Source organism: Cucurbita maxima, unplaced genomic scaffold (assembly GCF_002738345.1).
Source record: "Cucurbita maxima cultivar Rimu unplaced genomic scaffold, Cmax_1.0 Cma_Scf00027, whole genome shotgun sequence".
Taxonomy (NCBI): Eukaryota; Viridiplantae; Streptophyta; class Magnoliopsida; order Cucurbitales; family Cucurbitaceae; genus Cucurbita; species Cucurbita maxima.
The window spans coordinates 3,491,514-3,518,724 of NW_019272043.1; the positions used below are offsets into that span (position 1 = coordinate 3,491,514).

The following is a 27,211-nucleotide window of genomic DNA, read 5'->3' on the forward strand; positions in this document are numbered from 1 at the left end:
GAAGTTACTTGTTTAGATAAATCCATTAATTCTTTTATAACCAAAGCTGCCAAGAATAGCTTTCGGCGATTATAAGCTTTGCAGGACATCAGTGGAAACTTTCACCTTGGATATTGTTGCATAGAGACGAGATAAAGCAGGAATGAAGAAGAAATGCAAAGAACACATAACAGAACCCAAAAGAAATCATAGGAGAAGAAATTCACTAAAATTGAAATTTACAAGGAATCCAGAAGACTATACCAAACACTTGAACTCTCTTCTGCCACCACGAAGTAATCACACTACCAAATCTTGATAGTCAAAAGATAAGATTGGAGAGGTGTTTCACCCTAATGACACTGGGATTGTTTTGCCTGCCAACAGGCGATACAAAATGAGTGGTCGATGGTTGAAAACAGAGGATATTGGGGATGTAAGCGGCTGTGGATCTCAGGAAGGTTGATGGTTATGGAAGTTGGTAGCCGGAATCGGCGCAGCTGAATATCGGCACACGCAACCGTCGACGGCAACAGGGAAGAAGGATGAAAATCACCACTTCTCTAAAAAATTTGTGACTTTTTTTAAAAAATAATTGAGTTAAATTTCAAATAGGGAGAAAATTAAATTGTAATTTTTATAGTTTTAAACATTTGCTAAAACTCTCTAATTCAATGTTTAAAAAATAGGTTAATTATATTGAAAAAAACAATAATAAATTTAAACTAATCTAATTAAATTTAAGTCAAACTTCTATTTCAAATAACCCGGTTATGGGTTGACTAAATTTGAAAAAACTCAAACTCAAGTCTACAGATATTGTCTGCTGTTCTAGCCTCATGTTTATTTCATCCACCTCTTCAAAGATGAGACACTACTTTTAAGATCATTTATATGCTATTAATTCGTTTATTCTTATGGCTTGATCATCCGTTGCATTGTCAAGAACAGATAAATTATTTCATTGCTTAACAATAAGTTTTAATAGCAAAACCATCATTTCAGTTCGATTTATTTTGAAAAATCTACATGCACAATAGGATCAATGTCGAGACATTCACAGCATAAAGCTCTAAACCAAAGAGACTATCAAGAAAAAAGTGACTTAGATCGAGAAAGCCAACTATTTCACAAACAAGTTGTGATGCTTGTATTGATAGAGATGTATAAAATGTACAAATATGGTCATGGTTGCTAATAATATCAGTTTACTCATCATAAAAACAAAGGCGCAGCTGCTGCGTATGAGATATTAGCTTTTTGGAGCAATTTTTGTGGAGGGTCTCATAAATGACTATGATAAAGGCTATGAATTCAATCTCTATTTGTAGCAACATTCAATCCATCATTTCATTATTGTCAACTCCACCTGCATTGTTATCGATCTGTTCGATTATAAACATGTACAATCGTGAAAAATGTCGACTTCTACAGCTTAGATAGCAATGAACAGTCAGAGAGTCAATGAAATAAGCAAAAGAACAGGAAATGATACTGAAAAATCTATTTGTATTAAGTTTTGGTAGGAAATTCACCAACTCATTTGCATTCCAAAAGGTATGAGATTGCATTTCTACCCAACATTTGAGCAGGAGTTACAAAGAATACAAGTTAGGAGAAACAATGTGCTGAAATTGATTAATGGCTATAAAATCATCTTCATCCTTCAAGAGTGTCGTAATCTAGATGTAAGATCGAAGGCGTCGTCTTTGCAAGGAATTGTGAGACCTCCTTGTTCTACTCGGTTGAGTAGCTAATCATCTTTTATCTTGTTGTAATTTAGAAGTAAGATCAATGAAGGCGCCCTCTTTGCAAGGAATTGTGAGGCCTCCTTGTTGATGATGGTAACTGAACTCTTCTTCTACTCGGTTGAGTAGTTCTTGAAATGAGGGATGAACCCGACATCTCTCACATATACTACAACATGACCGCTAAGGACAACATCTGACTGCCTTTTGGTAAATCCCAGCTGCATCTTGAGAATTTGCTACGAATCCCCCCATTATCAAATCTACTTTCAATGGTCAAGAGACCATAAAAAAATCTGAAGTTTAGCCTTGATTGGCGTCAAAGAAGTTGGAAGCGGGTCCTAGAATATCAGGGTTCAATCTAGTAATTGAAACTCCTTTGGGTTCTATACTTATATAGTTATGAAAAAAGAAATAGCCTGGGTATTTTCAATGAGTTTTAAAAGTGGGCCTCTTTCTACAACTGAGAGGACCCACGTCAATGACTTTGTCAGCTCACAAGAATTTTCTATTTCCATCTCATCCTTTTCCTTGGCTCCCATATGAGTTTGATATGTGATTCACAAGTTGCTAAACTATAGGCCCAATTGTAGTTCAATTTCCAAACCACATCATGCTTGTTCCAGTGGAATAACACATCAAAACAGATGGCTTTGTAAGGAAAAGGTAAAAACAAGCCAACATATACCTGTGATTGGACCTCCTTGCAAGAAGAAATCGCTTCATCATTGGACCCAGCTTCTAGGCAAGGGAAGTCACTTCACATGTACCAAATGCTTTAAATCATATCATATCAACATCTCAGCTTTCATTTGATTCACAGCTTGGTTTGTTGAGTTAATGGATATGATGTGCACCAGTGTTTTCCCAGCCACTGGACTAGGTCCACTAAAGAAGCACTTAATGAGGATTGGAGAGTATCACACGGTATGTTGCTACTCATCTTCCAAGATATTGACGAACTTGGTGAAATTTTATTGGCCGCTTATTACTGGAAAAAGTGGGATCAGAGAGGAATGATTAAAATTTTAATGGATAGAGCAAACCCATGTGAACCTTTGGAGAAGTAGGACCTCTCAGACTCCTATCTGCTTTACTCCTTCGTTCTCTCCAGTTCCTAGTTTATAAATACACATACGAAATAATGCTATGCTCATCCAACAAGTACTCTCTATTTCCTACATTTAAATCCATATAAGCAGAATACCGTTCAAAGTCGCTCACACTTCTCTTTTTTCAATATGGGATTTCGTTTGCCATCGATTCTTCTTAATGCCAAGCAGATTCTGAAAATGCAAGCTATGTCTGCAAGAAATCAATCTGATGTTCCCAAAGGCCATATTGCAGTCTAAGTTGGAGAGATTCAAAGGAAAAGATTTGTGGTTCCAATATCATACCTGAAGCATCCTTCTTTTGTAGATCTGCTCAATAGATCAGAAGAAGAATTTGGATTTTGCCATCCGATGGGCGGTTTGACAATTCCGTGCAGAGAAGATGCCTCCCTAAATCTCACTTCTAGACTGCACACATCCTGAAAATTGAAAGAACAAAAAGAAAATGTTCTTGATCACAGTTTTGTCACCTCACATTTTAGAAAGTAGAATAGGATAATACTGTACAGTGACTTGGTTTGAGCAATGAAAGCAACATTCTTCTCAAATAAAAAAATCTCTTCAGCTCATGAATTTCAATTTTTATTAGTTCCTTGTTCTTCTCTCGTTGCTTTAACATAATGGAAGGCGCTTCTGCATCTAATTTCAATAAGTGCTTCAGTTATTCTAAGTAAATGCGAGAAAAAAAAATGGAAGGAGAAAGAATAAATGCAAAGAACACAAGGGAACTCCTCGGAAATAAAAAACAGTCGAAGAGAAATTCACAGTAATCAAAATTCACAAGCTTTTAAGACCTTTATAATAAACCACACACTTGAACGCTCAGATGCCACCAACACAACTTCAAATATTTCACTTTTAAAAATCACACCATGAACTTCCAAGTTAGGTATTGAAGAATTCATCATGAATCCTGCTGAGATTCGAGGGCCAATTTAGCCAATTGACGCTACTAATCCCCTCGCCAGCTCAGAGTTGCCACACCCAGGAATGAACCTCGTCACCATGAAGAGAACATGCCCGCTACTAAATTTAGCAAAGGGAAAGAAGGGGGCTGCCACCAAATTTGATTCGAGATATTTTTTGACATTTTTGACATGCAGTAGATGATAAGATATGAAGACGTATTCCTTAATTATAAACCCATGATCATTCCCTAAACTAACCAATGTGGGACTCCCTCCCAACAATCCTCAACAAGTTCTTCAGCAATGGGAAGAAGGCTAGATACAACAAACAACTTCACCAAGTCAGGATGGGAATCTACTTCCAAATTCCATGCACTTTCTCGTCTTAAAAGTAGAAACTGTAAACTATTTATTCGTATTTATAAAGTTATTAGCTAACACAATTTAAAGAAATTATGAAATTCCAAAGTTTCATCAAGTAAATGAAAGAAAATCACACCATAAAAATTGACCAAGAATTACTAACCACATACTAATCAGTGGTTACTGAGGATATAATTTTACACCACAAAGAAATATTAACTATAAATAAACAATTTTAGATCAAATAACATTTCTAGAGATTTGAGTTTAGCCTATAAATAGCCATCGATATTTCTAGTTTTCTTCTCTTTGTCATCTTCAAATTCTACCAAAAAACGACCCAAAATAGCAAATGCAGCTCCAGCTATTGAAAAGCTCAAACTAAAAGAACAAGAAATAAGTTATCCCATTGAAGGCAAATTGATGATTCTACTCTAACAATCTCACTATTCATTCTGACGTATCGAATAAACTACACAGAGGTAACATGCAACCGCAAAAACAATTCAAACGAATTGAACAGAATGTTCCTGCATCCACCTTCTTCTTATTCTTCTCTCGGTCGATCGCAAATTAGAGAGAACAACTTCGAAGTCGAAGCCATTTCGTAAAATTAAAAAAACATGCAGAAAGGTAGGATTACAGTATGATATACAAGGAATGGATTTACCTTCTCTTTCGTTTTCGCCAGGTTTTGAATTGATTCGGTTTGATTTGTGGCTTGTGTCGGATTTTCTTACAGATAGCGGCAGCAAACCGAGCTTTGCGCAGATTGTTTGGGCTTCTTCGATTGGATTGATCATCATTGCAGCAATGCATTATCGAATAAGGAAGCTACGGGATCAAAAGATCATCCCTCGATTGAAAGTCTCGGATACGGGCCGCGTTGAAAAGCTCGAGAGCTTTCCCCATTATGTAGGTAAAGATTACACTTAATTTTTTTTTTTATAACTTAGCAATATATATATATATATTTATTTTTATTATTTTTTTTTTAATCCCATTTTCTAAAAATATGAAAAAAAAAAATTGACTTTCTAAATGTCAAAACTTTAGTCAATATCAAGATAATAATATTATTTTTTAGAAAAAAATACGAATTTTTATTTAAATAAATTACAAAGTCCATAAATTATGGTTTACTTTTTATAACTTATGATGATGTGGATTATATCATAAAAAAAAATTATATTTATTCGATTTAAAATTTTTTGTTAGGAATTTTTGAACAATAATTTATTTATTTTTATCAATCTCAACTATTATTTCTTGTATTTTTCATTTTTCAATAACCCACGTGTTAAATTGATTACTTCAACATATTTAAATTTAATGGTTTAAAACATTATTATATTTATGTCCTAAACATTAAATATTCAAATGTTTTTCTACTTTTAATTAAAAAAAAAAGAAAAAAAAGAAAGAAAGGGTGTTTTTAATGGATTAAAATAGCCTTTAAAAACCAAATACTATCACTAAATTTTTTTTTTTCTCGGACTTGCTCAATATGTTCCCCTTTTCGTCGGTCTACTAGGTTGTTGGCCTACCAAGCACTTATTTGCTACTCTTGTTGCCCGTTGGCTCTATAAACACTTGAAAAGATTTCAAAAATAGAAATTTTCAAATTTTTTTTAATGAAATTCCTTAAAAATCAGTGTCTAAATGTTAAATTTCATCTTCACATTCATGTATGAGTTGACTAAAGTCTAAAAGTCAACCCCAATGCAAATTTATTAATGTTTGAGTTGACTAAAGTCTAAAAAGTCAACCCAAATGCACCTTTATTCATGTCTGAGTTGACTAACATCTAAAAAGTCAACCCGAATGCACCTAATTCATGTCTGAGTTGACTAACATCTAAAAAGTCAACCCGAATGCACCTAATTCATGTCTGAGTTGACTAAACTATAAAAGTCAACTTAATGCACCTTATTTTTCGATTGAAAGTAGTTCGGGTAGAAATTATATTTCAATCCCACAACTTTTCATTTGAATTCACATCCATTCTCATTTGTTTTACACAAAAATGGTTGATGTATGGTTGTTTGAGTTGACAAATTGTGTGCTTTTGTAGCAAGGCAAATGGGATTTAAGGATATAAATGAGTGCCCACATCTCTGCAAGTTAGCCTCAGAGTACATAGCCAAATCCGACGAATGTGAAGATGATATCTATTCCTTTTTCTCAAGTGAGCTGCACGCTGATTCTCTCTTTGTCAAACTTGTTGAAGAATTTGAACGATGCATTCTCAGCTACTTTGCGTTCCATTGGAATCAAACGGATATTATGATTAGCCAGGTACGTGTGGATTGTAGATAAGGTGTTTGATGAAATGTCTCAATGGAGGTTCATCTTCTTTTTTGTTTGGTTTGTCCAGATTTTGAGTTCTGATCACCAGGAGCCAAAGAAGAAGCTTAGAAACATTGTTATGGCTGCAACCAGGTGGGCTTCTCTCACCTTATTGAGGGTATGCATTAAAAAGTTGGGCTATGCTCATTAAACCGAAAGTCCTGTACTCCTATACTCCGTGATTCCTAACAGAGTGATTCCTCAAATGTCGAACAAAGAGTTGTGAGCCTCGAAGGTGTAGTCAAAAGTGGCTCAAGTGTCGAACAAAGGATGTACTTTGTTTTAAGACTCTAGAGAAGAAGTCGAGCCTCGATTAAGAGGAGGTTGTTGGGGCTCCATAGGCTCCATAGGCCTCAGGGGAGGCTCTATAGTGTACTTTGTTTGAGGGTAGGATTGTTGGGAGGGAGTCCCACATTAGCTAATTTAGAGGATGATGATGAGTTTATAAGTAAGAAATACATCTCCAATAGTATGAGGCCTGTAGGAGAAACCCAAATCAAAGTCATGAGAGCTTATGCTTAAAGTGGATAATATCGTACCATTGCGAAAAGCTTAACACTTGCGTGCTCAACCAACTTTTGACTTACTTAATCTTAGCAATGAAATTACCAATGAACTTACTCTTTTCAAATCATCATAGAAAAACAGCCTTCACTTACATCCATATCATTTTTGTGATATTGTTAGGGAACAGAGGTTTCAAAGGGTGACAAAGAACCTGAAAGTTGCAAGAGTGTTTACAACTTTAGTTGAGGAGATGAAAGCAATGGGACTCGCATCCACCGACGACTCTCAATGCACCGAGGTGATGGTTCCGATGGCTCACGCCGATAGAAGTCCAATGCTCCTCTTCATGGGCGGCGGGATGGGGGCAGGGAAGAGTACTGTGCTCAAGGACATTCTCAAAGAGTAAGAATGTTCATCTTGGATTATGAAAATGATATCAAATTTCTTCAGCAAAGAGATGAACTGATATTCATTATTTTGGATTAAATGTTCAACAGGCCCTTCTGGGTAGGAGCAGGACCTAATGCAGTAGTAATTGAGGCAGATGCTTTTAAAGAATCAGATGTAATTTATAGAGCTCTAAACTCAACAGGCCACCATCATGACATGCTCCAAACAGCAGAACTGGTACCATTTTTACGACCTAAAATTTCCGCACTCAATATTTATGACATGCATATAGTGGCGACCTTGGTGCATTGTGTTTATACTCTTTGATGTTTGAAACAGGTACACCAATCATCCACAGATGCAGCTTCATCACTTCTAGTGACAGCATTGAACGAGGGACGAGACGTAATCATGGATGGAACGTTGTCGTGGGTACCGTTCGTAGTACAGACAATTACGATGGCTAGAAACGTCCACCGCCGACGTTATCGAATGGGAGTTGGCTATAGGGTCGAGGACGATGGCACTGTAACCGAAAACTATTGGGAACGAGTAGAAGATCAAGAACAAGATCGAGTTGGGGGCAAGAAAAGAAGACCATACAGAATTGAACTTGTTGGAGTTGTTTGTGATGCTTATTTAGCTGTCACAAGAGGCATAAGGTATGCATAAAACTGAAATTTTCTTTCCCTTTTTCTCCTCATTTGCTGAGATAATCACTGTCTAAACTGACTGTAAAACAGGAGAGCTCTAATGTGTAGAAGAGCAGTAAGAGTAAAATCTCAACTGAAATCCCACAAGAGATTTGCAAATGCTTTCCTAACATATTGTCAATATGTTGATACTGCAAGGCTATATTGCACCAATGCTTTGGAAGGCCCACCAAAGGTACCTCCCAGTCTATCATAACCTAACCCTATAGTTCTTTCTGTTTTCACGATAACGATTTTCTTTCTTTTGAAAATCGTGTTGGTTTGCTCGATTTTCATCTTTCTTAACGAATCGAAGTGTAAGAATTTTTAGTTTTCAAAACAAGAAACTCATAGATGGAAATAGTATTTATAAGTTTATCAAATGGTTATCGAACATTAACATTTCGATTTGTTTTAGTATAGTGTTTTGTAATGACCTAAGTCTACCGCTGACAGATATTATCTTCTTTGGGCTTTCTCTTTCGGGCTTCCCCTCGAGGATTTAAAACGCGTATGCTAGGGAAAGGTTTCCACACCCTTATAAAGGATGTTTCGTTCTCCTCCCGAACCAATGTGAGATTCTCACAATCCACCCCCTTCAGGACTCAGCATCCTCGCTGGCACTTATTCCTTTCTCCAATTGATGTGGGACCCCCACCAAATCCACCCTCTTGAGGCCCAGCGTCCTCACTAGCATACCGCCTCGTGTCTACCCCCATTCGAGGAACAAACTCCTCGCTGACATATCGTCCGGTGTCTGGCTCTGATACCATTTGTAACAGCCCAAGTCTACCGCTAGCAGATATTGTCTTCTTTGGACTTCCCCTCAAGACTTTAAAACGTGTATGTTAGGAAAAGGTTTCCACACCTTTATAAAGATCCGTTCTCCTCCTCAGTCAACGTGGGATTCTCTCATATTTGTTCTATTAGTCCAATCTTTGATCATTGTTTCTATCAATGAAAAACTTCTCCGATCCATAGATCGAATTATAATGGACGAGTCTTGGATCATTCGATTACGTATTATCAATTTTTTTTCTTCATTTAACTCATCAAATATTTCTTTCCATTCAACTAATCGAATGGGGTTTGTTTGTAAAAGGTTTATGATGACCTTTTTTTTTCCTTCTTTTTGTTATTTATTGATTTTAAAAACATTTCTATGTGAAGTTCATTGGATGGAAAGACAAAGACAAGACATTGTTGGTTGATCCAGAAGAAATAAAGTGTCTAAAAACTGTTGGGAGCTTAAATGAGGAAGCAAGCTCCATAATTGAGCTTTATAAAGATCCTAGTCCTGTTTGTGAAGCTGGATCAGTTTGGAAAGACATTGTATTGTCACCTTCAAGGATAGCCATCCAACAAGAGCTCAAATATTGCATCAAGAAAGTTGAAAGTTTTAAATCTTTTCACAAAAATGGAGAAGAATTTCTAACTTCCTAACAGCTTTACTTTCCATCATAAGGCTAAGTAGATATCTTTGACAACTGAGGCCCAATATTTTATATAGATGAAGCTATGTGTAGAACTCCATTTCAATACCAAAAACATGAAGAATCCTTGTACCAAAATTAGAATGTTCATTAATGGTAGAAGTGTTAAAGTATTGATAAAAGATTAAAGTTATATTTCTTGTAATGTTAATTCCTCTCTTAAGTTTTTTAGGGTTTGTGCAAATATTCAAGCCTAAAAGTAAAAAAGAGCATTAGAAATATTGCTAACCGATTAAAATGCACCCGAAACTACTTTATTTTTAAAATGCGTTTTCAAGTGAGCTTATGTTAGGTCTGCTGAGAAATCGAATGACATTATTTCTGTAACTCATTCCTTTCTACCATTCAAAGACATAGTAAATAAATCCAGATTTTTCAACTCTCTATACTTGAACTCAGTTCATACATCATGAACCTATACCTAATGCAAAAAAGGAGACAGACCCTAAATTTAATCCAAGAGAACAATTTGATAGCAATGAGAAAACAAACAATGTTCATCCAATCCAACCTCTAAGATAACGAGCAAAGAATAGGTCTACCTTTCATCGAAATAATAATCATACTAGAAGATGCAATAAATAAGGAGAAACGTACCCGAATTTCTTCACTGGATCCATTAGTTTGAGCGGGCGAAAGGGTAAGAAAATGTGTGAACAAACTCATGGGTGAATAAATTTTAGTAATAGTTTACATTTTTACATCTCATTCCAAAAATAGAAGGAAAGAAAGATGAATTGATAAAGTCGTCATATGTTTTGGCATTACAAAATTTGACAACCATTTCGTATATATAATATAAATTACCTCAGGAAAGGAAGTAGAAGATCAACTCACATAATTGGAGTACCAACTTTGGTGATGAACTTCTTGACCAGAAACATTTTCCAGTAAGATCCATTCACATCAAGGTCTGCAAATTGCTCCTCTCTTCCCATGAATTTGCCACGAAACCGAAAGCTCTATACCGCATCATACGTCCCCCTCAACTAGAATTTCCATTGAGAGAACCAGTAGGCTACTTATTCTAACATTTATGAGAAAGTTCTAAACATGCGGTTGGATTGGATTAAAGTGGTGTGGAAGGTCACTGGTTTCAACAGTTTATGGTAGCAAAATGCATCAGACATTCCTAAGCTGTCTTAATGTTTTTGCATACCTGTTTAATCCAGTGAGAGATGCCCAGAGCGAATATTACGTTGCTGATGGCTTATTTCTTTTCCTAGACGTGACTGAAACAAGCTGAACTCTCCAGGTTTTCCGATTCGAGAATCGGAATGTTTTGGTTGCATCCATCTTCTCAAGGCTAAACCATTGATTCTGATTTTTCCACTTGATTCATTTCCTTGGTAGGGAAGTCCAAGTCTTCTTAACAATGCTGCAACTGCTTGTCCAACCCTGTAGACCAGTATATTTGGGTTAACAATATGATCATTTCATCTGTGCGGGAAATTTAAACGTCGCCCTAGAGCACGTTAACAAGCCGAGACTTCCGTTTAGGGGTAAAGATCGTTTAAGTTGCATACTAGTTTAGAACTCACGACTCAGAATGAAAAAATAAGGAGGCAAAAGAAACCAAGTTCGATCTTTTCACCTTCCAGCAAGGTTAATGGTCCTCTCGCCCTTGGAAGAGAGAATTTGTGTCGTCTCAACTGACAGTAAGATCAGTAAGTTCGGTAACTTTGAACCTGAACAAAAGAAGTTTAATCAGAATACAAAAGTGCTTAGCCCGCATCACCAAGTAGTGTTAAGTATCTCCATTAGTTTAGAAAAAAGAAAATATAATAACTCTATCCATTGAATCAATAAGATCTCATTTATAAATTTTAACTTAATAATTATTATTGTCCAAAAAGAAAGAAGTTATAGAGATCTTTACTTCAATATTTAAAGCAGAGAATTAAGATGGTTATATATAGAAGATGCACGACTTCAAAAAAAGAATACTTCTAGGAAAAAAGCACAGGAGAATCCTAGAAAAATATCTTAAAATTTAGCTTCAACTTCATGATAGATTTTCATTTGATGGCCTAATACGACGAAGAAACCAAGCAGGTAAAATCCATTTAACTTACTAACAATCTCATTAAGAAGTTGAAAAAAAATATGGATGAGTTCATGTTATTGTAAACAACTACGTATAATAACTGAGTGCATTAGTAACTAGGAGATAAAAGACTAAAGATGTGCAAGTCATTTACCAGCGGCAAGCCGATGTTTGAGACCTTTCAAAACTGTCAACAGGTAAACCTGGCAGGATTTTAATAACAATTTCAGTCATAACGAATTGTGAATTTTTTTCACACATGCTCTTCTACTCAAAAGTTTGTGTTGGTTATGACTATGAGGAGTAAACGGAAAGATAAAACTCTGAAGATCATCAATACTGATTCAATCAAGAGTATTGCGAGCTCACAAACTTCCATTTCATTGTTGGACAAATGTACAAAATAATATATATATTTTTTTACAAGCAAAAAGGACCACTTGAATCCACACAAAAAGAAAAGCAAGCAATATAGTGGAAAACTGGCTCTGCTGCCTAGAAAATAGATCATTAATGATGGCTTCTTTCAAAAAAAAAAAAAAAAAAAAAAAAAAAAAAAAAATATATATATATATATATATATATATATATATATATATATTGTTTCTTACGTACTACTTCAAACTCAAGTTGATATTCGCATAATTTTTAATTTTTAATTTTTAAAAATTAAGCTTATAAACACTACTTCCACCAATAAATTTCTTTCTTTAATTTATCTATATTTTACCTATGCTTTAAGAAAAGTTAAAAAAACTAAAAAAAAAAAAAAAAAAAAAAAAAAAAAAAAAAAAAAAAAAAAAAAAAAAAAAAAAAAAAAACCCTATTTTTGTTTTTGAAATTTGGTTTAAAATTTAAATATTTTCTAAAGAAATATGAAAATTATTGTAGAGAAATGGTAAAAAAAGAAGCACAATTTTAAAAAACTAAATGATTATCGAACAGAGTCCAAATATTTTTTTATATATTAATTTACATTTATATGGCATAAATTTTTTTTCCAAATGCTATTTCAATGCAGGTGGCATTTTTAATCTTTTGTTTCTCTTTCTGGGCTTTATCAGTTAGCTCATCTCTCGACTAGAAAACATAAAGTTTAGTATATAAACGACAGCTCATACGTAGAAAATATCTAACTCAAAGTTCAATACAAGAAGAGTACAGTTTTATTTAGTACGCAATGATTCCAAGCGGTTAAATAATTTCGGAACAAAAGCACATTGAAGTTGTCATTTCATGAGCATTGTAGAATACGTGAAGTATCAATTATTTCATAATCTAAAAAATCATACCTCAGCTGTATGAATCTGCAACTCCTTGACATCTACAACAATAGGACTTCCCTTGAGGGATACAAATGGAGCAACTCCAAGTGAAGCAGCTTCCTGCATTTTGATGGAGGGGAGGGGGGTAAATATAATAACAAAATATGACCCTTCTAACAATTTAAGAAATTGAAAATTTTCAGCAAGACTATGGAATCAGCTTCAAGTTTGCACAGACCTCCAACAGTGAAAATGCGCGAGGATCATATTCTCCAAAGCCATCTATCAAGGAGCTTAGATTTGAAGATCTTGATGTGTCAGCACTTACTCCAATGTTTTCTATGAGTCTACGTTTTAAGGAGGGATCATGAGAAATCTGCAAGCACCCCAAAACTTGAGACAAGATTTCAATGCTCGGAACAATTCTGGCTTCGATTATTTGCCGGTACACCATTAAGGCCTGTGCTGCCCTGAGAAAAAAAATATTTGAGTAGTGAATTATCTCACAAGTTACACTGCATTATCCATAGGTAGTGGTTTATGATACTTGGTATTCTAGTACCATGAGATGATTAAATAAGAAGTCAACATGCTATTTTCGGTAGACTATAAAACTAGTCTAGTAAATGAATTACAAAAGTCGAAGAGTCATACCACTTACTATCGACTTGAGGCCAGCTAGTGTCAAGAGATAAGAGCGGTCTATCAAGGGAAGAGGGCTCTGCAACTCTTCGTAAGCACATGCCTTAGAAAAGATCAGCTTATAGATTAGTCAGAAATACAAAAAAAAAAAACCAATTAACTAGAGAAAAGAGTGGTCTATCAAGGGCAGAGGGCTCTGCAATTCTTCGTTAGACACATGCCTTTGACAAGATCTGAATAAAGATTAATTGAAAATGAAACAAGCTAACCAATTAAAATTAAGACAATCTTTTCAGAAGATATTAGCAAGAAAATATTCTTGAAACTCGGATAGGTATTCAGAATCAGAGAGAAAAAGTAGTTAAAATTCATGATAAGTTGAAAAGACGTGTGTTATTTTATTCTTCATTACAATTAGGATAAACCATCTGAAAAAGAAACACGTATTATTGTTTATAAACTGTTGGTAAGTAGACAATATAACAATCAGTAGACTACAAAATAGAAAATACGAGCATTTTTTATGATTTAAAAAACAGGAGTAGACAGCTGAATCCTATTAACTTACCAATTATGCACCTATACATAGTTAAAGTTGGGGCAACACCATCCTCTTTGGCTTGAGAGAGGAGTTCGAGGGCAATTTCTAAATTATTATTCCTGAAGACAATTGAGAAAAAGATACCGTTGAGAATGAGGATTAAATTAACATCATTGTAGCAAAACTAAGCCAGTTTTACTTACCTTTCACTTGCTGCCATAAGTATAGAGTATGTAATGTTGTTAGGGTAGAGTCCTAATCCCTTCATTTCTCTCTGAATATCCATAGCCATTTGTAGTTGTTCCCCATCACCTGTATGCGAAATTCTAATGTTATCTTTTAGAAGCAATGCACATTATTTTAATCGTATGTAACAAATGTTAGTTGAATTAGTTCAAGTGTATGTGCATTGAATGTTTCACACTCCATTTATTGACATTTGATTTTGCTGCTTCTCAAACCAAACCCTCTCTATTTGTGAGTGCTGGTTTAATAACTTCTCTTGTATGTTGATTACATAACAATTACACGTAATGTCCAATCGATATTAATACTATTTCTCAACTACAGCTCAAATTGATAGGCCTCATCTTGGTTCCTAGAAGTACTTCTGAGCTTGGAAAATTCAATGTAATAATGCCGCTACTATAGTGTCTCAATTTAAATATGTTTGTACTATTGTATCTTGATTTGGTATGGCTAGTACAGAACCATGTAAGACACTCTTTATTCCCAAGACTCTAGTTGACTCTTCTAAGTTGTATCCCGTCGAGGAAGCTAGATATTACAGGGAATTGTTGGTGCATTTCCTAACTTAACCTTCATAGCACTAGACACTTTATGCTGCGAGTATTTCACAATATATGCATACCCCTGTTTCTACCTGGCTCATAGTCGTTAAATGCATTTTTCGATATCTAAGGAGCACAATGAATTCTGAGCTTTTCATTCAAGAAATGCAAATAAAAATTCTCAAATCCAAAACACATATTTTTCATAAATATAATAATTAAGTCCTTGACGTTAAAAGATAGGGAGAAACCTAAGGCTGTGTTTTTTGGATCCATGATTCCAATGAGCCAAGAAACAAAAGATGTACCCATGTCTTATTAAAAAATAAAAAAAGATGTACACATGCTATAACAAAATTAGTAGAGGGTATTATTCAGTATTCACAAACAAGAAATGGGTAAATGGTAAATTCAAGAGTTTTCTTTAATGCTGGGAGCTTTATCCTTACACTTCTTAAAAGTGAAAATTAAATCAAAGCAAAAAAAATGAGGACCAAAAGTCAAAATACAAAGACAGAGAATGTATTTTGACAAAAAAAATAAAAATAAAAATAGAGAAACTTAGAATGCAAGAGCTTAAAAAGTGATGATATGACGCTTATGATTAAAAATGATAATCAATGCTAACTTCCATCAGATTATTGAGAGCAGAACGTAGCAAAAAAGGGACATACACAGTGCATTTATTAATGCATTCACAGTTGAAACAGTTGGCCTCAATTTCGTAGACTTGAGATCCTCATACAGTTCCAACGCCTTCTGCCAGTTTTTAGCCTGAAACGATGATTGAGAAGTTATCTCACAGTTAATTTAGTAACACAGAAAATTTCATACTTAATTTCACTCCTAGACAGCACAACAGATACTTCCATAAATGAAACAGCTACAAATGATGAGCCATACTCAAATACGCTTTCTGCGTTCATATCACTAATCAGTATCAGATGTGGGAAAAACTATGATTATAAGAACCTAAAATGAATCTTTTGAAGTCAGGATAGAACTCATAATCTTTTGGGAAACCAAATACTTGGATAGAGCTCGTTACTTTTATAACATTATATTGTTCTTTTTTTAAAAAAATAAAAATAAAAGAAGACAAACGAAACAGACTATCAAAACACAACAAAACAGAGTGTTTCCAGGAGAGAGAGAGTACCAATGCAAACAGAAAAAATATTCAAGCGGTGACATGCATAAAATCAGACCTTTTTAATGAATCTAAAAATTTCCAGCATGCTCGTGAATATTAAACAAAAAGAAAAAGCAGTTACTATACGCACATTGCTACAGGCACCCATCAACGAACTATATGATACAATGCCAACACGTATCCCCAGTGTCTTGGCTTCTCCTAAGATTTCAAAAGCAGAATCCAGCTTACCAGCATGGCCTGCCGCATCTATTAATGCACTGAAAAAAATCTGCATGAAATATTGTATACTAGAATTAGCACCTCAATGTATGAATCTAAAAGCAGCTGATATAATAGTACACAAAGAAGACTATCCAAAAACTTGAAAGAACTTTTTCATCCAACTTTCTCACACTTTATAGCTGGATCAAGTTGTTTAATTATCTGAAACCACTCTAACATAAATATTCAAAAGAAGAGACGCTCAGACCCCAACTTATTGTCTCTAGTCTGAATCATTCATGATCGCCATCAGTAATACATACCTCATCAGGTTTTACTCCTTTCCTGGTCATATCTTGATATACAGTGGAAGCAAAGTCCCAATCACCAGATTGACTACAACAATTAACAGCAATGGTGTAAACCTCTGGTGTTCCCTTAATGTTACAATCATGGATCATCTTATACACTTCTTTTGCCCGATCAACCTATAAGAAATGCATGATTCTTTTACGCTTATAAAACGACATCAACAACGTAACTGGAGAGAGAAGAATTGAATGACTCAAGAAATCTTTAAATTTAATGAAACATACCTGACCAGCATTTGCACATGCTTTGACCAAAGCACCAATTGTAAAATGATCAGGCTCTATAGGATGTAGCTCAGCCCCCATTTCGGCCAGCACATCAAAAGCACGATCCACTGCTCCTGACTGACCACATGCAGTGATAAGTGCATTGAATACAACTCTGTCTGGCTTCACGTTCTACTGCACAGAATATCTTATCAGCAAGAGCCCTATTTTTTGTTAGAATACAACTTGAACATTCAACCTTATGACATAATTTGTTAAATGTAAGTAACAAATAAGACCATATAAAATGAGAAAAAAAGGAACGACTAGATCTGTGGTCATACTTTTGACCTCATTATTCCATATACGCCAAATGCCTTGGCCACTTGACCTGCTCTTGCACAACCATCAATAAGTGCCCCATATGTGTGAACATTAGGTTCCACTTCAGCATTAACCATTCGGTGGAATACCTAGAAGCAAAAAAAAAAAAAAAAAAAAAAAAAAAAAAAAAATAGAACTCTTTTTAAGACATATAAAGCTTCGTTCAAGTATCTGAAAATGGAAATGGGAAATTTTGAAAGCACTGTTCCCTAATTTCGAAGTAGCAAACGTATTGAAAAAATTGTTTCGCATTGGAGAAGCACTTGAGATGTTGGATGCACAAATTATAAGAATGAGCAAGATTCAAATTCACTGCTAGCGGAATTTCAGACTGACATGAAAGACACGGATGCTTCAACTGTTGTGTTTAAAGTAATGAAAAATTTAGTACATTTTCTTTCCAAATAGAGCGAAAATAAATGGAAAATAAATAAATAACAGGAGGTAAAAACATTTAAACCAAATTCAATAGTTCAAAATGATATATCAATAAATCAAACGAAACTTCGTTACATATAAGGAACACATATTGGGTACATTAAGGAAGCTCCAATGGGATAGTTTAAGCATTAGTGAAACCTAAGAACAGGTAGCCAAAATGAAAGATACCATACCTCAAACATTGCATCCACTTTTCCACTTTTGCCACATGTTGAGATTAAAGTAGTGTATAGTTTGCAATCTGCTTTCATTCCAGCCTCCTGGACAAGCCGCACAACTTGAAAAGCTCCTAAATTTACAATGCATAAATTATGAATCCTAAGAGAATGATGGTTGTTCATAGTAGAAGACTCGAGATTATTTCCAGACAAACAGTTGGATGATAGTAAATAGTACATTAACTTACTGTCAGAATCTTGAGAACTTGCACATACAGACATGAGCATATTAAATGTACTCAATGTGGGGTTTGCAATAAGTTTGGTGTACTGAAAAGCTTCCTGAACAGCCTTTTTACTCTTGCAAATATTGAAAAACTTTCCATGATAAATCTACAACCAGAAAAATCGTTAAATTAGTTACTGGTAATTCAGATAAGAAAAATAATAATAAAAAGTAATACACATTTTACCTTATTCATGTCCAATAAGCCTGCTTTTTCCATATCCTGAAGTATTTTGATACATTCGTTCAACCTGAGAAAACCACAAATAAGAAGAAATAATGTACAAAGGCTTTCAGAACTAGTTGAAGACATAAATGAATGCAGACTTCTATCGTGATTGGGGAGTGAGGGTGTCCTGGAGATTTTTTTTTTTTTTTTTTTTTTTTTTTTTTTTTTTTTTNATTAAAGGCAATCTTCAACCGTACAACATGATACAGAAGATAAGAAATATTGAATGCATGATGCATGAAAAATCGAAACAAACATACCTTCCACCTTTCAGACATTGATTGTACGCTTTATATTGATCTACATGAAGATTTTTGTTATGAACATGCTTCCCATTTGGATAGGGTAACCCATTCACAACTTTCTCTTTATGCAGGCTGGCTTCTTTTCTTTCTCCGTGTCCTACAATATTGTTGCCCCCTCCAGATTTATTTTTGTCCCCTGAAGAACCTCCCTTATATCTTGCAACAGGTTCTCTTCTTTCAACATATCCTAAGTTGTACAAACATTCGCTAGTGAAATGAAACATGGAATGAGGAGATGCAAAGATTTTTGAGGAAATAATGTTGGGTTACAAGAAAAGCAATTCACGTTTGCTGCCTGCTCAGAGAAACAAGGTAAGACCATCACGAACCTATTGAAGTCATTACCTGCAATTTGAAGAGAATCCTCCAACATTAATTCTGCTCCTCTTGAGATACCGTTAATCGTCACAGAAGAAAATTTTTGGTTGTATAGATGAGAAGTACGAGAAGAAGTTGCCATTTGACTACTTGACTTTGTATCTTCATAGAACATGTAAATATCTTCTCTAGACGGTTCTTCAATTAGAAAACTGGAACCGATTAACTTCTCCACTTTTAGAAGCTCGCCATCTGCTTTGAAATCTTGAGTCACTTGATTATATACACTATATAAAGGACCAGAAACAGGCGGAAGCTCAGTTGTATCAAGCACAACGGCCAAGTCAGAGTGGGATTTGACATCAGATACATTTAGCTGCAAGTCAGTCATGTCGTTGGCAAAAATAAGAGGCTGCAGGACGCCAGATTCAAAGATATCAGAAGGAAGAGAAGGATCTGCTGCTTCAGTTTCATCTGAAAACAGAGAACCACTATCCCTAGAAGTGGTAAATTCAACAGATGGCGGCAATGTTTCGGTGACATTGGCCTCATGTGACAAAACTGATGTTTGAAGATGCAGAACAGTCTCTTCTTCCCCAGAATTACTTCTCTCTTCAGTTCTATCCTTTACGGCTATGTTCTGCTCTAAGAAGTCACCATGATGATCCCTAAAGCCCATTACCTGATCATCGACGGACCAGTTGACGCCTCTACCTAGTTGAGATAAGGCAAGCTTTGGAGATTGAGAACGCTGTAATCGGTAAAAGATCCAGAAAAACAAGTTATCTCCACAATACAATGACAGATGAATCAATCCAACAAAGTAAATTGTTGAACCCATGAAAATCACGGATATCAACTCACATTCACATTCACATTTTATGTATGAGACTAGGAATACCATGTTCTGCTTCAAACCTAGTGGACTAAATATGATAAAAATTCCATAACTTAAGCAAAAGCATCTTAAAAGAAAAAAATTAAGGATTCGGAAATTGTTAATATAGCTAACTCAATTATCAAATATTAGGAACAGTTTCGCGCCATTAAACTCATCAAGCAAGGTAAACTGTCAACCGCACAGCCATTTTTGCATCTGGTACGTTGATCTATCTCTGAATCAACTAAATTATCCTAATATACATCTTCTACAAGAAAACACGACTAAAAAAGAAAGAAGAAATGCAAAATAGACAACAAGAATCACTCTCTTGATCATCTCCGTTCATTTTCCAAGAGCAGCTACGAATAACCAAACATTTAAAAGAAAAGGAAAGACATTCACCAAATAGCGAATAAGTAGACGACAACAACAACAAAAAAGCAACTCCAAATCAATTTTTCCCCCATACCTCAACCGCATTCTTCTTCCTCTTATTTAAGTTCATATAGATAAACGAAACAGCCGAGAAAGTAACCACAGCAACAACGATGAGAACCGGATTGGAAGTGAAGGCAGCACGAAACATGCATCTCGGAGACTGAACAAGGAAGCCAACCTTCCTGCACCTACGACGAGAGCGCAGAACATCCGGCGGGCGAAGATTATGAGCAGAACCAAGAAACTGGCGGCGAACGAAGCGGAGGCGAGTGTAGGAGAAGGAGGAAGAGGAATTGAGAGGAAGACATGGATTGAAGGTGAGTAATTGAGGGTTGGAAGAGAAGGAGACCTCCATGGAAGAAGGGAATGGGTTGAGGATAGAGAGAGAGAGGAGGAGGAAGAGAGGTCGTTGTGTGTGAGACTGTATCAGTGGTAGTATTTTGAGCTTGCTTTCGCTTGGTTGGTTTTTTTCGGCTGATCCACTACGTGCTGACGTGGATTTTTCCTTATTATTTTCTCTCTTTTTTAGAGGAATTTGAAAAATAAAAATAAAAATAAACGTTTTTTTTTTTTTTTTGTTAATTTCTTTTCCCGAGAAACAATACAATTCCGTCGCGTTCGGGAATCTACTGGATAGAAAACTTCGGCATTTTTTTTTTTTTTTTAATTTAACCATTTTTATGACTGAAAATGATATTGTACCAATCCACAACTTTTCTAAAATATTTAATATTTTTAAAATACATAATTCATTCATATTTTTACTTTTATTTTGGTCTATTTATTTTCAAATTTTTAAAGTTAAATTTTATCGAAATTAATTAAATAGTATTGAAAAACACTTAAAAATGGTAATTTTCTAAAAGTGGTTCTAGAAAAAGTGATTTATGTAAAAAAATATAATATATATATATTTATATATTTCAAACTCACTTATTATTTATTTTATTAAACTCAAATGTATGACTAATAATTTTCATTTAATTAGTCCAAAGCAAAAACTAAGTCATCAATAATTACATTGTCAAAATAACATAGATTTTGATATAATATCTCCATTAAACGACGATCGTATTGGTACCTAACATGTATTTGAACAAAACATTTGAAAAATAGACCCAAACAATGTAAATGTTCTTATAATATATGAATGTGGATATATTAGCTTTGGATAAGGCATTTTGAGAGTTGGAATTGTTCTCTCATCTCTATGGATGCCCTTAATCTCCCATTTACTTGTCGGGTCTTTTTTTAAAAGGAGATCGAGTTGGCTCTACTATAGTTTGATGGACGATCTCCATTAACCTCTTTGATCTAATCAGTATGATTATTACTTCTAGCAACAAACAAGATGTCCACGAATATAACATACATACTAAGTTTGAGTTTGAAGTTTATTAATATAAAATCCAAACCCAAGCATCTCATTCCTATTGATCTAATTTCATATTTCCAAATTTCTAACAAGTTTGTTACACAATGGGGCACAAGTGCAAAGCAAAAGAATGTTGCTCGATGGTGATCTAGGTGAATGAAAGGAACTCGAAATCGTTGATGAGGGAGACGTGCCATCGAAACTTGAAAATATGGTTACCCATGAGATTGGAGATGCAATGAAACTATCTCTGAATTCAATGGTAGAACTCACATCATTGAATGGTTCAGAATAATGTGACTATGCCAGACAAAGTCCCCTTTCCAGTGGCGGAGGAACTCCTTGACAAATTGAATGGTTCCATAATAAATTTGAAGATTGAACTTGAAATCTCGATATCACCAAATACGAGTAGATGACCAAGATGTAGAAAATATGGCTTTTAGAACTCATGCGGGCCATTACGAGTTCCTTGTTACGCACTTCGGTCTCACAAACGCTCCATGCACCTTCCAAGTTCTGAGGAATTGCATTTTCCTACCATTCCTACGTAAGTTCATCTTGGTTTGTATAACTCTTTCAATGATGAACACTGTGTCATTTGGAGTGGTGTTTGATGAATTGAGGGACAATCAACTGTGTGCCAATAGAGCAAAATGCAACTCATGCAAGAGAAACTGAATATCTAAGGCATTGGATCTTGGCAGTTAGTGTGGAGGCCGATCTCAAGAAAGTGAGAACAAAGCTGGAATGGCCAATTCCTCAAAGGGCGTTTGAATGGACCAACCGAGCTCGAAATCATTCGAGAGATTGAAGCAAGCCATGGTTACACGAACCATAGTCGCCCTCCCTGATTTCAGCTAACCATTTTTGGTGGAAACTGATGATTCAGGTACTGGTTTGGGAGTTGTCTTATCTCAAAAGAAGCAACCAATAGCATTCTAAAGACATACTCTATCCTCCAAAGCTTAAGCCAAGTCTATTAAAGAAAGGGAATTGATGGCCATTATGTTAGGGTGCAATATTGACAACCTTATTTGCTAGGGGAAAAGTTCAGCGTGAAGATTGATCGACGTCCTCTAAAGCTTTTATTACAACAAAGAATATCGCAACCATGATACAAAAGGTGGGTTTCGAGACGGTTGGGCAACAATTTTGAAGTACGGTATCGCCTGGGACAAGAAAATAAGGTTGTTTAATTTGCCAGAGAAACAGATCATTGGCCATTTCACCTACTGGGTTACTTTTGCCATTGGACATTCCTAAGAGAGTGTGGGAAGACATCTTGGTGGTCGGTGATCGCTCGAGTAAGGCAGCCTATTTCCTTGCTATCAAGCATCCCTTCACGACAAAATCAGCAGCCAATGTATTCACTAGAGAGGTAGCAAGACTACATCGCTACCCGCGCTCCATTGGATGAGAGTTTTTTATTGTCTAAGGGTAAGAGTTTTTCCTATGAATATCAATAAAGTAGGGAGATATCTTACAATTCCATACTTTGACGCCCATGTTACCAAAAGCTCCCATCAATGTAAACAATGACTACTAACTTCTAAGAGTGTATGAAAGATATAGTATAAGTAGTGAAATTTGATAAATCATCAATCTTCTTGAATGTTTAAATTTACATGCAGCCAAGGTGATTTCAGGTTATAATAACAATGTCAACCACATACCCGCAAACATGTCATGAAAAAAACTTGGCCTGGCTATGGACAAAAGCACATGACACAACAATGGTTCATCACACCACTCCAGAAGGGAGTCGGAGGACAAGCTGTCCGCCCAAAACGCTGCAAAATTTGAAGACAGAAGGTTCAGCCTAAGACGAAAAGTTATTGGTCTAAATTTCCAAATAAAAAACAAGATGAAAGATCTGTATCTTGTTAAAAATAAGGGGAAAAAAACAAGTGCTGACCTCTTCACATAATAGTAACAGAAGTCAGCTAGGATGAAAGTTTGTACAACTTCTGAGATCAGAACCATAGATGGCCATAAACCATATCCGAGAGCTACTAGAAGATGTCCACGACTATCCAAGACCTGATTACCGAAAAGAAAGCGATGCATCACCCATCACAAATCACAAAAGTGAATTTGCAGACAGAAGAAATAAAGAGAGATGGACAATTAGTTATATTTATTATACAACTTAAAATGAGGTAGGTAGCATTACGGTTAATTCGTTCGGAATAACACAGTTAATTCCAACGCAGTAGAAGAACAAGAAACCAAAACAATAAAGTCCCATTTGATAACTATTTTGTTTTTATATTTTTATTGTTGAAAGTTAAGCCTATAAACATTACTTTCACACCATTTCCTTGTTTTTCTGTCTATTTGTTTAAATCGTTTTCAAAATCTGAGTTACATTTTTTGAAACTAGAAAGAGTAGGTTTTAAAAACTTGTGCTTGTTTTGAAAATTTTGTAGAGAATTCAAATGTGATTTAAAAAGCACCAAAGAAATTGTAAAGAACAAGCCTAAATTTCAAGAGGAACTAAAATCAAGTGCGAAGATTTTTCGTTGTAAATTTCAACCTATAGCATTATCAATAACGAAGCAAGTACACATACACAGCAATGCTAGAATCAAGAGAAGACTATAGAAAACAAACCTGGAGAACCCAATGAGCGCAGCTAAGGAATCTTGCAATACCCAATGCAAATACATAATGCGCAGTAAATGGTTCAACAATCTGAAAGTTGGAGAGGGGAAAATGTTTAGCGTTACTACCTCAAATCGTAGTTTTGTAAAGCAAGTAAATTCAGTTCATTATGCAATATCATACCTTAGTGTTCTGCATCACTCGCAACTGGGGTAGGACCGAAACGGCTTCCAGATACACACAAAATGCCCAGAAAACTCTGTTAACAAAGTGATGAGAAGTTGATGGATGAACAAGTAAAGCCAGGATAGCACAGGGTGCTAGCTGCATCCAAGATGTAAAGGCAAGATATTAGTAAGCCACAAAAATATGCATCCGACTTATTAGTCCTGCACACAAGTTACAATGAAAAACCTCGTTGGATCAATGGCCACAAGAAAATATCCACGATTAACGATACTAACTGGCTTGGTGTTTTCTCCTTGGTTTTTACATTTCACTTTCAATGAAATTGCTTCTGAGAACAAGGAACTAGTGATAACTGATAATAATAACAAATGCTACAATGGAACAGACGCAAACAGAACGAAACTTCTATATTCTTGGCAATGATGATATAAACTTCGACCAGTCGGTTTCTCCGAAAAATAGAAAGAAGGAATCTAAAAAAAACAGAAACCTTACCACATAATATAATGCAAAGTTGTCTTTATCTGCCATGTAGCTCGACTTAAGTTTGAAACGGATCATATAGATCACCCAGAGGGTCGTGGCCAGTGTTGCTAAATCTAATATGGTGTGTATATCATACTCCATAACAAAACTACAATACAACCTCGCAGCCAAGAAAATAGCGGTTAATTCTTGAGACTTGAGTGATATTCCTGAGGAACCAGAATATGCTTCAGAATCAAAGAAAACTTCCAGATAAATCAAAGAACTTACCTAAAAATGGTGAAGAAACAAGCATAATTGTAAAACCAAAAACAAAATGGATCAGACAAGGCCAAGTTTCTAGGAGATAACAACTTGTGCAGGTCTAGAATCCACACATTACAAGTACAACCACTCTAAATTGAACTCATAAATTGCTGCGTATGCAAATTAAATATTTGAATGAAGGATTAGAGACTAGATAGGCACCCTAAAAAGTCCCTTGAAGATTAAACCTTTAGGTTAACATTCGTTGTAACTAATAATTGGTATTCATGAATTCCCATAGCTCATCTCAGCTAAAAACTAAATAAACGCTGGAAAAGAAATAATTAGGGACAAGCGGGCAACGACATGATTTCCGAATCCACCCACGATGATACAAATTTTGACAAAAACTTTTACTCGTTAGTCACTCGATTGATACAAACCATTTTTCTAAGGGCATTTTGATACCAAAATTGAGGGATTACCAGCACAAGTCCTCTCCTTCATCAGCTTATAAATAAGAACCGAAATTCCAATGGAGTGCACTGCCTCGGCAGCGACAAATAGATTATCATGATCGTGAACAACGGACCGAAGAACGGCCAGAGCCACCATACCAAGCACGACGGCCAAAAAGGCCTTCGCCTTCGGCGGCTGTCGCCGGACCCATGAGGAGACGATATGGATCAGATTTCTTGACGGCCTCATGAGATAACTCCAATCCTTTCTTTTTCTGTTTTGTTGCAGGCCTGATCAGAGGCGGCGGAGGATTGATCTTCCGGCGAAGTTTAGGTTTTGCGGCGAGCAACCGACGAAGAGAAAGGCAGGCGAACCGCGTACGATAAATTTTGACGGATCCGACACTCCTTTGAGAAAAATGGCGAAATTGGGTTGTCGGGTCAACGCATCCGGGTCATGATTTAATATCCTAAAATTAATAATTGTTTTAAATTTATTGTAATACATTATTAAAATTTAATGGAGAAATTCCATTGATTATTTTAGGACTAGGACTAAATATTATTATTTTTTTTTTTTATTTATAAACACTTCTGAATATGAGTTATCTACCAATAACAGTGATTTAAAAATTCTCAAACAAATTTTAAAATAAAAAAAAACATACATATAATAATTATTCTTTATGAAATAAAAAAGCCAATATTGTTTGATTATTATTTTTCAAGTTTTAGAGGACTAATATAAATTCTTCTCCAAAATTGCATCTATGAAAAAACATCGATCCAACCTTTTTAATAACAAGCTTTTAAGTGATAGTAGGTTAACTCGTTTCGACTTTTGACTCATCACTTTCCGTCTTTAAAGTACTTTTAGATTGAACAAACTTAAGTCTTAACTAAAAGTGACCAACTATAATTTAACTTGATTCGACCCTGTTGTACCAACTATATTTAACTTGGTCCAACCCTGTTGTACCATCCAATTTGATTATCGCGCGTTAATCCAATTAATCAAGTTAGTTTGGAACCTCCAATTGAACTTTTGCCTCCACATTTTTCAAGCCTTCTAACTTCTACTCGACTAAGATTAACATCTTTCAAAAGATAGTTCAAAGGAAGAACTATGTTACAAAAAAAAAAAATAATAATAATAATAATAATACATAAGTTGACTGAGGAGTTGTTTCTTTCTAAAAAAAAATTAGTAACATATTTTTTACATAATTTAGAAGTAAAATAATCAAGCTATGGTTAGAAAATAATAAGTGATAATATATGGATGGCAAATTTAACTAAAAATATAAAATAATATAATAAAATAGAAAATTTTTGTTTCAGTTTTACATTATTAAATAATAAATGAATGAAGATAACTAAATGAACTACAATAAATTCGCATGAATTAAATTATTCACAAAGTCATGAACAGATCAATGGCTGTAAGAAGTAGAACTCGCTGAGATAAAATTTGAAAATTATAATTAGGCAAAACCGCAGTAAAAAAACTGCCCCACTTGGTAAAAAAAAAAAAACGTTTAGCATGAAATAAATTAGATTTTCTGAAGAAAGAAAAAAAAGAAAAAGAAAAAGTACAATAATTTTAATTCTATTTACATAAAAAAAAAAAAAAAAAAAAAAACAGG

At 35.0% G+C, this 27,211-nt stretch overlaps 3 protein-coding genes, 2 long non-coding RNA genes and 1 pseudogene across 10 annotated transcripts in view; 2 read left to right on the forward strand and 4 right to left on the reverse strand.

The window, feature by feature from the left end:
* Nucleotides 1–537, reverse strand: part of LOC111499696 — a 28,379-nt gene extending 27,842 nt beyond the window's left edge. Inside the window, exon 1 of the long non-coding RNA XR_002720990.1 lies at nt 244–537. This is a non-coding gene — a long non-coding RNA (uncharacterized LOC111499696). The remainder of the gene's footprint in view (nt 1–243) is intronic.
* Nucleotides 538–1,072: 535 nt separating this feature from the next.
* Nucleotides 1,073–4,945, reverse strand: LOC111499698. Its single transcript, XR_002720992.1, has 2 exons — nt 4,781–4,945; nt 1,073–1,348 (listed from the first exon to the last, which is right to left on the reverse strand). It is a non-coding gene; the product is annotated as an uncharacterized LOC111499698 (long non-coding RNA).
* On the forward strand, nt 2,219–3,484 carry LOC111499685 (annotated as a pseudogene).
* Nucleotides 4,283–15,147, forward strand: LOC111499679. 4 transcript variants are annotated; one of them, XM_023151314.1, is made up of 9 exons: nt 4,283–4,743; nt 4,853–5,029; nt 6,185–6,408; nt 6,488–6,552; nt 7,147–7,368; nt 7,464–7,593; nt 7,696–8,018; nt 8,100–8,244; nt 14,607–15,147. In XM_023151314.1, the coding sequence occupies exons 1-9, from the start codon at nt 4,734–4,736 to the stop codon at nt 14,685–14,687; spliced, it is 1,377 nt and encodes a 458-aa protein (XP_023007082.1). In that variant the 5' UTR covers nt 4,283–4,733; the 3' UTR covers nt 14,688–15,147. The 4 variants fall into 4 exon arrangements, with proteins under 4 accessions (XP_023007082.1, XP_023007081.1, XP_023007084.1 ...); XM_023151313.1 differs by lacking the exon at nt 14,607–15,147 and adding an exon at nt 9,219–9,988 and having other exon boundaries at nt 4,285–4,743; XM_023151316.1 differs by lacking the exons at nt 4,283–4,743; nt 14,607–15,147 and adding an exon at nt 9,219–9,988 and having other exon boundaries at nt 4,946–5,029; nt 6,189–6,408.
* On the reverse strand, nt 10,137–20,630 carry LOC111499678 (pentatricopeptide repeat-containing protein MRL1, chloroplastic-like). Of its 3 annotated transcripts, XM_023151311.1 has the most exons (20): nt 20,236–20,630; nt 18,911–19,634; nt 18,521–18,752; nt 18,219–18,282; nt 17,994–18,138; nt 17,761–17,876; nt 17,107–17,235; nt 16,781–16,954; nt 16,508–16,672; nt 16,111–16,251; nt 15,502–15,601; nt 14,240–14,348; nt 14,064–14,155; nt 13,508–13,598; nt 13,092–13,323; nt 12,881–12,973; nt 11,743–11,791; nt 11,136–11,229; nt 10,701–10,939; nt 10,137–10,530 (listed from the first exon to the last, which is right to left on the reverse strand). In XM_023151311.1, exons 1-19 carry the CDS (start codon nt 20,557–20,559, stop codon nt 10,705–10,707), a joined length of 3,309 nt encoding a protein of 1,102 aa, XP_023007079.1. In that variant the 5' UTR covers nt 20,560–20,630; the 3' UTR covers nt 10,137–10,530; nt 10,701–10,704. The 3 variants fall into 3 exon arrangements, with proteins under 3 accessions (XP_023007079.1, XP_023007078.1, XP_023007080.1); XM_023151310.1 differs by having other exon boundaries at nt 10,181–10,939; XM_023151312.1 differs by lacking the exon at nt 17,107–17,235 and having other exon boundaries at nt 10,181–10,939.
* A 2,505-nt stretch (nt 20,631–23,135) lies between these two features.
* On the reverse strand, nt 23,136–25,984 carry LOC111499817 (putative ER lumen protein-retaining receptor C28H8.4). The gene is made up of 6 exons (XM_023151505.1): nt 25,593–25,984; nt 24,871–25,070; nt 24,370–24,510; nt 24,196–24,276; nt 23,498–23,622; nt 23,136–23,372 (listed from the first exon to the last, which is right to left on the reverse strand). Exons 1-6 carry the CDS (start codon nt 25,813–25,815, stop codon nt 23,324–23,326), a joined length of 819 nt encoding a protein of 272 aa, XP_023007273.1. The 5' UTR covers nt 25,816–25,984; the 3' UTR covers nt 23,136–23,323.
* Between the last annotated feature and the right edge of the window lie 1,227 nt (nt 25,985–27,211).